This window comes from Cornus florida, unplaced genomic scaffold (genome assembly GCF_030987335.1).
Source record: "Cornus florida cultivar Cherokee Brave unplaced genomic scaffold, ASM3098733v1 CherokeeBrave_3.0.0_Hap2_Chr04, whole genome shotgun sequence".
Classification (NCBI taxonomy): Eukaryota; Viridiplantae; Streptophyta; class Magnoliopsida; order Cornales; family Cornaceae; genus Cornus; species Cornus florida.
This window is the reverse complement of record NW_026775574.1, coordinates 105,623,176-105,636,514: the sequence shown is the minus strand read 5'-3', so window position 1 is coordinate 105,636,514 and position 13,339 is coordinate 105,623,176. Positions and strand designations below refer to the sequence as shown.

Below are 13,339 nucleotides of genomic sequence, written 5' to 3'. Positions count from 1 at the left end.
TCAGCTTTCTAAGGACTTTGAAGAAAGAAGCAGCAATTATATTGCAGAACAAATTAAACATGATGGGATTGAATTCTAAAAGTTATTTTCTTTTATTTTTTGGTAGGTGATAATAATAATAATAATAAGAGTTACAAAGCTATTCAAATACAAGTTCTAATAAATAATGAGTTTTGAAATCTTTAAAATTTTCAACAAATCATGAAAGCTATGAGAAAATCCAACATTACTGGTTTGCATATGCAGACACTGAAGCCCTTGGCCGGTTTTGATTTGGCACCATCTCTCGAGTTGTTTGGCCATTTGGATTCAGACCACCATACTCACATGAAGGGGTTGCCATCTTTGTGGATGGAAAAGCTTGATGGACTTGGAGGGCCATTAGGATGAGGAGATGCATGGAGAGAGAAGCTTGATGGAGTTGGTGGGCAATTAGCATTCATACCATCCACACCGTGACTGCTATTTCTGTCTCGCAATTCACTTTTCCTGAAAGTATGGGAGGAGAGGTCTTTTTCATCAAAGTATCTAACCATCACTGTGATCTTTCTCCATATTGAAGTTTTGGGCTCAAAGCGGCTCAGGACATGCCTATGCTCGTAAAGGAACAAAGATATATGTACAATGAGAGCTGAAGTCGAAGCAATTCCAGCAATGATGAAGAGGCCCCAAAAGCTCTCAAGACCGAGACTATCAGAAGAAATCAAAGTGTTCAGGTCTGGACAACTGCTTTGATCGCCAAACCATTTTCTCTCAATTTCTACCATTTTATCTTCCTGTGTAACTTTTAAGATTGCTCGTGAAACATCAGGTATCAGAGGAGAACCTATTGGAAAGACCTTCAAGTTGCAAAATAGAAGAATTAACATGTATTTAAGATTTCAAGCACTAATGCATGGGTGTGTTTTGTGTGCGAGTGTGTGTGAAAGAGAAAGATACGCGCGGAGACAATGAGAGATTACATACAAAGCCGAAACCATCAGTCTTGTTCGTTGGTTGCACCATGGTATATTTCGAGCAGTACTTTCTAAGAAACAGCTTCATGTAGGGGAATTCATCAACAGCAGCTGCAATACCTCCATTTCCACTACCTTTCTTGAAAAGTTCATGCAATTCCTCTGAAGTGTTGTAAATCATCAGTTTGGACTCATCAAAGTTCTTTTTTAGGAGTTCCAATATGAAAGAACCCTTTTGGTAACCCACACTCTCTCCTTTCTTTACAAGCTCATTTATATTCGTAACTGTAGGTTGGAGGTGTTGAACTGTTAACATCGATGTTAGACTCGCGGTGTAACTTTGAGTCAGAATGAGCACCACGAATACCCAGATGATCACCACAAATCTAGCCAAGTTGCTCAACACTTTCTCCTCTGTCAAAACAAGTTAGTGTTGAATCAACATTAATGTGAAGTACCTTTTGGGGGGAAAAAAAGAAAAAAAAAACACTTTAATGTGAAGTAATATATATATATATATATGAAAAGAAGACATTTGGAATAAATTTATTAAAATTATTCAGAGAGTATTGTCACATTAACTTGCCCTGGTCATGACCTCCTGTGAACGTTGTGTAATTTCCGTAGCAGTGTTGCTTTTCTTAAAATGACTCTTTGTCAGGAATAGATAACATACACTCTCCTCAATCATTCCCACATCGGATTAATTGTAACCGATCCACAACTTTATCTTTTTTCTTCTTAAAACCATAGAAATCTCACACCCATCTTAATATATATGTGAAAGGCTTTTCTCAGCCAATTTGGTGTAACTAGCATGTTGTGTCTTTACAACTTTAATTAATTGCTACAAAGGCCTATTTACATATATATATATATATATATATATATATATATATATATTATAAAACCTTGCATGCATGTGTAAATTGAAGAGGGAGGAGAGAGATCAATTACTATGTGCAAAAACCATGGTGGAGAAGGAGAACCAGAAGATCATGCCAACTTGATGAGAAGGAGGCCCCCTGAAATCTTCATTAATTCGATGTTCAAGAACGTAAATCACAAAGCCAATGAAAACAAATGAACAAAAGGTTATCAACCAGAGCTCCCAAGTCAATGGCTTCAAGAACACCCAAGCATTTTTTCTCTTGTTGTCTTTGATTGGTACGACCAATGATATGCCAGACTCAATATATGGCAGGGTGTAATCCACAAACTGCGACCTGTTCGCAATAACGGTAATATCTCCTACCACGGCATCATAGATCTGTCCATTACCCAGACAAAATTTTCACAATATACGAGTGAAAAAATCAGCAATACATGAATAGAATAAAACTTTCTGCAGAGACCAGTTAATTGTGCGAGATATATATATATATATATATATGTTGTGCGAGTGGTTGATGTCTAGACAACCTTTTTCATGGAAAACAGATTCCCATGAATGACCAACTTTTTGTCATTTTATCAAATTGTGTCTTCTTTATTTTATTTTATTTTTTTTTGTTTTTTTGGCGCTCAAAAGAATGGTGATTCTGTAAAATTTGAATAATTAATCACAGTTCTATATATAACCGTAACTTATATGCATGCTAGTGAGAAAAATTAAGGAAAACCAGTAGAGAGAGAGTGTTACCCCAAGAAACACTTGTTGCACCAGTTCGTTGTAGCTACCATCAGGCTTCATGAAAGGCATGTATTCATAAGGAACAGGATATGGTAACGATGCCATAACGACATCAAAGATATCTATGCAGAACCCTGTGACCTTTGTCGTGTTAGTTTGATTATTTGGTTCTACTTTCACAAACTCAATAAAACCATGTTTTACTGGAACTCCTATTCTCAATTTCTTTTCATTTGTCGGAATCACCCAACCCTTGGGAAGGGATGTAGTATCACCTGGCCATATAATAGTTCCAAGATTGTTTCTTGAAGTACTGGTGGAATTCCATTCTCTAGTGATTCCTTTTCCTGGTGTCCAGAATCCGATCCCTTTTTCCCCATTACCGATCACATTAACTATTTGAAAAGCTGATGATTGCAGCTGCCCATCAACTATATGGAAATCTCCACTAAGACCTCTCAATTTAGTACCTAATAGTTCTTTGAGAAGCATGGGACCATGTTGCGAAACTCCAAAAGTTTCAAGGTCTGTATAATTTCCTGCAGAAGTGTTTGCCTTTTGATAGCCAATAGTACTAGTACTGTTGGTAGCACCAAATACTTTCTCAGCTGCAATGGCTAGTGCAGTAGCAGCATCATACGCCCATAGTCCAAAAACACTGAGTTTTGCATCAAGAACGGTTGGATTCTCTTGTTGGAACTTCCTTCTCAATCGAACTTCAAAATTCTTAAGCTCTTTCGTTCTTGGGACATAAGGTTTCACACCCAACACCCCTTGCATTGAATCAATCACCGAAGTGTCCAATGAACTCAAGAGATTGGTTATTCCATTGGTCATGATCCAAACATAGCCGTCACTCATCATGCCAACCTCTTTTGCTTTGGTGAAAAGCCGAGAGCCTAGAGGGTGCAACATGTGCACAATGAAGACTCTAGTGGGCATAGTCATCAATTTGTAGAGCTCTGCCGCAATTTGATCATCTGTGGCCCTGGGTGGGATGACACTCCGGTAGGGGACACGAGTGTTGATCTCTTGCAAGGCATCAGTCAGAAATGGTATGATCCCCTCTCCAAAATCATTGTCTACGTAAACGAGCACAGCTTCTCTCCATCCATGAGCTTTGACAATTGCACTTATGGCCTTTGTTTGGGATGAGTCGCTTTGGGTAGCGCGAACAAAGTATGGAGTCCAGGAGGATGAGAGGGAAGGATTTGTTGCTGAGAATGAAATAATCGGCACTTGAGCTTTGTCTCCAAGATCAATAACAAAGTCCGCCTGCATGGATGTTGCTGGCCCTATGATGGCTTGCACTTGCACATTTTTTAGGAGGTCCAAAGCTGCATCATGCATGCAATAAGATGGAATAATCAATAAAGCTCTGAATTAAATTAATGCATGCATCAGAGAAGATGATCAAAGATTTATTAGCCAGAGGTATTTATAAGTATATATTTCAAAGATGTCACGACTTGCATTATTTAACAGACTATCAAACAGTTGACTGACAATTCATAGTTGAACTGGCCAGTTCATTTATGTCTTTCTTCCAAAGTGTATATAGCTGCTCCAACTTGAATTCCACTATTGTCAATTTCTAACTAGAAGTTGAATTTTTTTGAATTAATAAATAAATGGATAGGTATGTGTGTTGAGTGACAATTTTTGAACTGTTGTAATTGTTGCTAGTAAGGTTGTAATCAAGTTCAGCTTTTAAATCTAATTCGGCTTGAGTTTGAGTGCTTGAACACTGCTTATTAAACTCAAGTTCATGGATCTCACTGATCTCGTTGGCCGGGCATCGACAAAACTTTATTTTTCATCTACAGCTATTGTAAAGGAAGTAATCCTTCTTTTTCTATTTTTATATATTTATACATATACAGTCTCTAATGGATGAAAAAATATTGGGTATTCCGGGGTACCGATCAGACCAATAGATACTCATTATTTACCTTAATAATAGAAAATAATATTCATCATTGGCTGGGGTTGGTACCCCATACCCCGGGTACTCAATATTTTTTAGTATCACGTGGTGCCTTTCTTATGTGCTTTGTCTGACTCTGATCCAATATAAACACTTAAAACTGGTAAAAATTACCATAAATCACCGAGGTACGAAGCCAGTTTTGTGTGACCCATCCCTCAATCTTGGACAAAAACATATGAGAGCTCAATTACAGTTTATGTAATGACCCCATACTTTTATTAATTGGTAACATACACGGGTCACGTTGTATACTGACTTGACTTCATTCATAGTCCGTACACATATGTAAGATATATAAAGAAAGAGAAGTAAATCCAGTCTGAATGTTGCAGCCAGAAGTTATACTCCCTCTATCTCACCTAATTTGTTTCGGTAGGTAGTGGTGAAAACTGAAGCCCAAGTTACTATCAGGTCAAAACAAACCTAGTCAAAATCAAATACTATTGTTCTCTTATATTTCACAGCTGGATGAATAAGTGGCTGCATCTAGCTAATCATGATTGACAAGAAAATCAAGGAACAGATTAAACTTAGGACAGTGAGAGCATGTCTTGCAAGTTTTAAAAACAGAACTGAAAATAGAAATATATTGTAGCATTGGCTCTTTATCAAAGTACTTCTACATTACCACTAGGTCATTAGCCAATTGGTAAAACCTCTCTTTCGTCGAAGAGGAGGTGAGCAAAATCACTAGGCCATTAGCCGAGTTGAAATAACCTCTCCTTTTTAAGGTGAGGAGTTCAAGTTTTATAGTGAATAATTGTGAGTGTGCGAGCATTTACCTTAAAAAAAGAAGCAGCTAAGTGCTTCTACAAGCACTAACACATCAAACGTCTTTCACAATTATACATATTGATTTGATAAGGGGAACTAACATCCCTACAGTGTTGCGTAAAGCAGGACTTTTCTGTGAATTCTAATGATCCTAACCCCAAGCTAGGGATATCTTTAAGCTAATACTGACTTCACTGTTTAAACAACACAATCCATTTTTTTTTTTTGTAAGGTATATAAATAGTCACGCCTGATTACACAACATATATATATGATAACCACCCCAAAATAATTTTTATACCTAGGTCAGACACAAAAATTCCCTCTACTTCTGAGTAACTACCTTTTTTCTGAATTTATTTTTTGAAGCCCATTCTTCTAATTACTTATCTCAATTCATGTGGCTCCTAAATTTATACCATTATGTTAAGACACATATATAATGGATCATATAAGTATAATAATTTTGGAAAGTTTAAATGTGTCCACAATTACAAGCTAAAAATTCTGAAGACTACTTTGGCCTCTTAGAGATCATTGTTCAGTTATTGAGGCAATCCCTTCATAGACCAAGGTCAAGGACTTAATTAAAATTGTCTTGTTGAGCAGTTTAACACTTGAACATCAGTGTTATTGGTGTAAATTAGAGTTTCAGAGCAACCACTTCTTGAAATATTTTTTATTTTTATTTTGGATAAGCGAGCAGATAGGAGCTTGTTGAATTAATTGTTACCAGTTTAATTATGAAAACCACAATCAATTGTTAATTAGTCTCTTCAACATTCCGACTGTTGAAAAAAGAAAAAGAAAAAAAACTTCCCAATTATCAGAAGCCTCTTGTTCTATTTTTCTGTTAACCATCACAAGTTTAGACCAACCGGGAATTGAGGGTGGACTGGTAATTGCTAGCATTGGTACATGGAATAGAGCTGCAGTTATCAAGCACGTCTGGCTTCTATTTTCTGAACCAAACAACATGTGGGTGGAATGGGCGCATAAGCATCTGATCAAAGGAAGAAGCTTCTGGGACATCAATGGTTACCATGGGGTCCCCTCATCCAGGCTATAACTCTAAACTCTAGACAATGCTGGAGGAATCAACAGGTATGCAAAGGTATCATCCATCATTTCAAATGGGCAACGGGCTTGGCCTAGAAAGTTAGCTACATTTCCCGCACACGAGGAATAGACTAATATAAGCAATCCATGCCATAAGACATAGGCAATCCGCCTTACGAATGAATACTGTCCTCTAGCGGAGTCTGTTACATTAAAAACCTACCCCAACCCCAAGTTTATTGGCACCATCTTGTATGGTTCAATTCAGCAAAAACATCCCTAAACGCTCATTTTGCCTTTGGTTATCCGTACATATAAGAAAAGCTTCGAACCAAAGAGAAACCAAGCATCAAGTATCTAATGCAGCCTAATGTTTGTGTCATCTGCCTCGAAGCTCCAGAGTCACACAACCATTTGTTCCACCAGTGTGAACAATATTAACACATTTCGTATGCACAAAGATATAAATGTGGATTTCACACAAATATGAGGAATCTGGGCTTCACCGAATTGGAGAAATAAGAAAAAAAAAATCGAGCAAGTTCTTAGTTTGGAAGCTTTACCTTATATCCAGCTTTGTATATCATATCTGGAAACAGAAAAATGGCATCATTTGAAAACCCTAAATCACACATGCGAGTCTGCTCGCAATCGACTCTTCTCTGTTCCGCGCCATACTTGTCCTCATGCAAAGGAAATTGCAAATACTTGGAATATCCCACCATCTTTCTTCGAACCCTCAAACACAAACCTTTTCTATGTCTTGGAACGGTAGCCCACTAGCTAATCGATCGAAGCTCTGCAAATTTGAATGTGGGTTATGCCCTAGCTCTGTTGATGGTCCCGTCTTGTGAGTTATTCCAGTTACTGCTTGTGAGTTGGGCTTGGATTCTGTTTTGGGATGAATATTTTATTTGTATTTGAGCTGGGGTTTAGTGGATTTTGCTAGTCCTTGTGCTGTTTGCTTTTTTTTTTTGTTTTTTTTTTTGGAAGGTTAAGCTCACTTAGGTCAAACACCAACCTCCTCATTCGGAGGAGGGCTTATACCAACCTCCTCTTGCTCAACAATACCACTAACGTTTTCTTTGGACATAATTATTAGAACAAAATTTATAAATTTTGTCTTTCCCTTGTATGAAAGATAGTGAGCTAAATTACATTGATTTCTCCTGTGAATTTTTTAAGTTAAATGTTATGACACCTCCTCAACTTTGTCTTTATTACTCACAGATTAAACTAGTGAAAAAAAAAAGTACAAACCTCCTCTCATGTTTTGATTAACTTTGCTCAAACACTCTCATTTCGTTAATTGACCATTTAAAAAGTCAAAAGTCAACTAATTAAAAAAATATAATGCCAAAACTACCCTTAACTAGTGAAAATGAGATGTATGATGCCATAAATGATTTTGAGACCAACTAGACTATAGATGATGTGAACCTTGACTTTTTTTATTTCATTTTCTATTGAGTTGCATGTTTAATTGTGGCGTATATTAAAAATATTGTGAAATTATAATAACATATTGTTGGATGTTTAATTGAGGCATATGATTGGTAAAGTTAATTATATGTTTCATGTTGACTAATGTTTTAGTATTTCCAATCAATTCAATTTATAAGATGAAGGTAGTGGAAAAGGAAAAAAGAAGAAAGAAATAAATAGAGAAAAAATATATCATATTATGAACATTATATAAAATATATTAAGTAATCATATTGTAGTCGATTTATATTGTTGGCTTAATCAGTTAAATTGTGTGCCATGACTCAAAATCAATTTCATAATAATTTCATTGGATTGATTTAAAAATATATATATTCATAATATTAATTAATATCATAATAATATTATTGGATTGATTTAAAGAAGAAATTGAAAGTACTAGATTGGAAACACTAGATGTTTGTTTTTCATATTTTTTGTGAGATGCCCAATCATGGGTATATTTCAGCTTCTTACACATATGGTACCTGCACTTCTTTGATTTATGACTTATGCCTAAATTAAAATGATATATCTAAGTTAATTTAGGTTGATATCTGTGTCCAAATTAAAACGATTTAAATTGGGGGAGGGTAGTTCTGGCATTATATTTTTTAAATTAGTTGACTTTTGACTTTTTTAACGATCAACCTAGAAATTCTGCCTCCAAACCAGGGTATAATCCATATTCCGCTTTCGATGATCAAGTACTCAATGTTCTTACTGATCTTAAAGCGAATAGAAAGGCATAAAATTCTCATTAATCCGATCATTCCCATTCCACATCCCAAAGGTGTTCCCTTAAATACTGCTCCATCAAGCTCTAAAGGAGTTGAAGATGAAGTCACTTCTTCGTCTACTCTTAACCTTGAGACAGTTTATAAGCTTCTTCGTCTACTCCTAACCTTGAGACAGTTTATAAGCTAAGAGCGTCTTTTTCTCAACGTCTCAATGAACCCTCCTACTTTGACAAATAAAGGGAGAAAATTCAAGACATAATAGAGGTCTTCAAAGAGGTAAAAATCAATCACCTCCCCAATTTAGTATTTTCAACTAGTTTAGGAATGATAAGTATAATATATCTAATTTTTTATGGTATTTTCATGTGTGTATAATGCATTTTGTACCAAAAAAAAAAAAAAAATCCTTTTTTTATTCTTTTACTTACCAAAAAACAAAGGGCAAACTACAATGACCTCCCTGATGTTTAGACTAATTGCAAGTAAACATGAAGTTTGCCATTTTTTCGCAAAGACCCCCCAATGTCAGATTTTATGATAAATTTACTCATCTGCCCTTATTATTATATTATTAAAAATAATCAAAATATTTAGAAATAGCAAAGGACCCTTTTGCCCAATAACATTCACTAAGCCTGGGGTTGTTGAAACGGCGGACCAGACGGAGATTGGGACGATGGACCAGACGGCGGTGATGGAAAGAGGGACGCGCATGTGTTTTGAGACCGATAGTGGGTGTGGTCGCATGTGACGTTGTCAGGGATGGCGATGGAGAAAGGGACATGAAGTGCCTTGAGAGTAATGGTGTCGTCGGTGGTTGTGATGGTGTTGGTGTCGTCGCCTATGGTCATTTATGCAAACCCCATGAAGAAAAAGTCTCGATTTGGGGCTTTTCTTCGCCGGAACAAGATTGGGAATTAGCGAGAAACAAAGATAGGCGGGTGGGTGGTGGTGGTTCGCCAGCAACACAAAGACAAATGATGTATAATCAAAGCCTCCAATATACCCATATCTTCCTCTCTTTTCTTTCACTCTGAATATTTTAGATTCTATTTACAGATCTAAAGCAAAAATTCCAAGATTGATCAATCAAACCTCAAATGTATCCATATTGATTGATATGTACAAAATAAAAAATTATTCTCAAAATTAATCAGAATCAAACCCTAAAATTAATGCAATATATCATTACATTGATACAATATTGAATATAAATGTATATACATATATGTTGACTAACGAGAAAAAGTTGTAGAGGAAGGAAGACTAATTTGTTTTTTATAAGCTTGTTGGCAGTTGGCAAAATACACGTTTTTTTTCATCACCCCGTCGCTCCGTTTAATTCGTAACCTAATTATTATTTTTTTTGTTACGAACCTCACGTTTCTAATAGCGTATTTTTCTGAAACAAAACTATTGTGTTTTCTACCATCGTTTGTTTGGTATAACCATTATCTTTCAAACCATTAAAATAATATTATTTGTTGTGCAATCTCTTATTATTGTCACTCCAATTATGATCTTTAATCAAAACAATGAAATATATATATATATATATATATATATATATATATATATATATATATTTGTGGAACATTATAATATTGAAGAATCATAAGTTTTTATTGATGTTTGTAGATATTTATAGATTTTTTGTTTTGTTGTGAGATCTTTTAAATTTTGTTAATATCTTTATTATTATTATTATTTTAGAAGTTTATACATCATCACACTCCCTAGATGTTTTAGTAGAATATCACATTATATACTTATGAATTTTTTTTTATGATTATTGTGATAGTGTCCATTGTAGTATATTTATTTCATTATTTGTTACATATTCTTTATTGTTCTTACAAATATATATATATATATATATAAGAAAATAATAAGATGTGTATAGTCGAATTTTTTATCCCGAATTTTTACGCACGTATTCGTATTACTAGTTGAGTTTTGCGGTGAGAATAGGTGCTTGGGGTATCAATTACGTCTCCATATTTTTTTTTGTACCGTATTTTGCTAACTATTTCCGTGAGCATACATATCATTACACGAACATAAGCTATTTTGTTAATTTCCAAAAAGAACATAAGCTACTTTGTTTATCTGGGGTTTGTATTGACATTTTGTAGATTGTACCCATGGACGGAGCCAATGAAGGCCTAGTGGGGGCACGTGCCCCCCTGAATTAGCCAACAACCTAAAAAATTCCATATATATGAAAAAATTTATATAGTGCCCCCCTCAAATTTGTAGTTCCTAAAATTATATTCTTATTTTTTCTTTATTTTCTCTTTTACTCTCACATTCCTTAAATTTCCTTAATAGAAAAAGTCAAATTTTTCTTTCTCAATTGAAACTTTTTAACTATTTCTTATTAAAGTTCTTTCATTTTTCTTTCCTTTTATATTTTAATAATTTTCTTCTTCTTTGTCTTTTTGAATTTTATAGTTGTTATATATATATACTCCGTACTATTTTTTTTTTTTTTGGCAGTGTGCACCCCCTCACTTGAAATCCTGGCTCCGTCACTGATTGTACCATGAAGGAATGGTTACGGGAGATATGAGGTATCTGATTGTGGGATTGGTTTTTAGGTGGGTTTGTTTGGCAGTAAATGGTGGTTGCCAGTGGAGTGGTGGTGGCCCTTGTTTTAAAGGTATTAATTTACTATTGTGAAACAAACCTAATTAAGGGATAGTTTGGTCCACTCATGCATATGTCTTTTTTTTTTTTTGTTATTCCATAGTTTATAAGGGTAATAGGGTCTTTTAAACTTAGTTGATGGGCATTTTAGTAACTTCAAATAAATTTTTTGGCAAAAATGATTGAATTATGTACAAAGGGGAGGTCTTTGCAAAAATAGCAAACCTTAAGAGGACACATTGCAAGAAAAAGGCAATCCTCATATTTAATTATAATTAGGTCAAACTTCAGGGGAGGTCATTGTAATTTGTCCAAAAACAAAAGATTGGACGGATGGGAGCCATTTGGTTGGCTCGTGGTACAGGCCATGTTGACAAGACCAGGAAGAAAATTATTGGTGATTATAGAGACTCAGTGGAGGACACAAAAGAAAGAAGAGATACTTGCAAAGGCTACCCAATTAAGAAGTACCTCTTTAACTCTTTCTAAAAACCATAAGAACCCAACAATAATCACAGCTATTATATATATATATATATATAATTGTGCTTATAGGATGATATTTACTAAACCCATTAATTATTTGGTCAGTTCAACAGATTGATCAAACCATAAAACACACACATACACACACAGCAAGAGTAATCAGACACGGAGTATGCATGGTACCTGCTGAAGCTGCAACAACAACGTCATCCTTGGAGTCCCTGGTGTGCAGGACCAGCCTAGTCTTGTAGTAAGTATGAGAGTGATACAAGTCCGACAGAGCCATGGAGATACAGCTCAACCCCATCTGCCCTTTCCAACTATTATTCAAGTCAAGAACAACTCCAATTGCAACATTTACATTTACTGGAGTGTTTGTTCTGCTCTCACTCATTAATGCCATTTCTGTAACCAAAAATATTCTTAGAGCTGAGAGAAAGAAGAAGGGAGAGAAAACCAGTTGGGTTGGTCTTCTCCTCATCTTAATTTGGAAACGTACTATTGGCAGCTTATTTGACATTCATGGTACGTATTACAAACTATAGTTGCTACTTATTTATAGCTAGACTAGCAAGCGTAGACTCCGGTGGGGACTCATCTGAATTCCATAAAGCGTCCAAACTGTGTTACGATAATGTCATTTAACACTGGTACGACTCCCAAAGACTTATTAGTTTTTATATTAAGATAATGCTTAAAAACTCACCGGTGAGTAATTTCACCCTACTTACCCTTTTTGTGTTCCAATAATAATCTATTATATCAAGTTTAATAAAAAAAATAACCCACTTTTATTCAATAGTTGATCCGAAAAAATACAGGAGGATGTGGATTATTTTTTTATTAAAGCTGATGTGGTAAATTATTATTGAAGAGTGAGTAGAGTGAAACTATTCACCGGTGGGCAGTTAAGTATTATCCTTTACATTATAGTTGTAAATTGTTATTGAAACACACAAGGAGTGAGTAGGGTATTATAGGGTAAAGTGCAATAAACCTCCCTCAACTATACCCCATGTGCAACTAACCCCCCTCAATTATGGTATTGGTGTAGTCTTAGGACAGATAAGGTTTTTCCAGTCATCTCACCGAAAATTTAAAAAAAAAAAGGTCTATTTTACCCCTTTTTAGAAATTAAAAAAGTCTATTTTACCCCTCTCATAAAAAGGTGCCACTTCATAATAAAAAGCCCATCTTTTCCTACAGCAAACTTAAATGAATTTAAATAAATTTAATAACCAATTATATAGTGACACCTCATGTAACTTAAAATTGAATAATATAATACAAGTCATATATAAATATATACTATATTTACAATGAGAGAGAGAGTGAAAATTGTGAAATAGAAGAGTCAACCCAACCAAGTTCTGTTTAGCAGATTGAGGAAAGCTAAGAGTAAATATCGCCCTTTAATTAGGTGGTGTGGTTCATACCTCCGCGCTCTGTTTTTTTACATAGCAAACTCCACTCTTTTAAATTTAATGTTAGGTAAAATATCCATGCACTCAACCGTCGTTGGAGCACATCTTCATATGTGGGGTATGAATATTTTTGTAATAATAAC

General features: G+C 35.1%; 1 protein-coding gene across 1 annotated transcript; it reads right to left on the bottom strand.

Annotated features, from left to right (window-relative positions):
- Positions 1–68: 68 nt before the first annotated feature.
- LOC132304508 (glutamate receptor 2.7-like) lies at positions 69–12,382 on the bottom strand. The gene is made up of 5 exons (XM_059802228.1): positions 11,956–12,382; positions 2,599–3,926; positions 1,914–2,226; positions 967–1,370; positions 69–839 (listed from the first exon to the last, which is right to left on the bottom strand). The coding sequence occupies exons 1-5, from the start codon at positions 12,290–12,292 to the stop codon at positions 324–326; spliced, it is 2,898 nt and encodes a 965-aa protein (XP_059658211.1). The 5' UTR covers positions 12,293–12,382; the 3' UTR covers positions 69–323.
- Between the last annotated feature and the right edge of the window lie 957 nt (positions 12,383–13,339).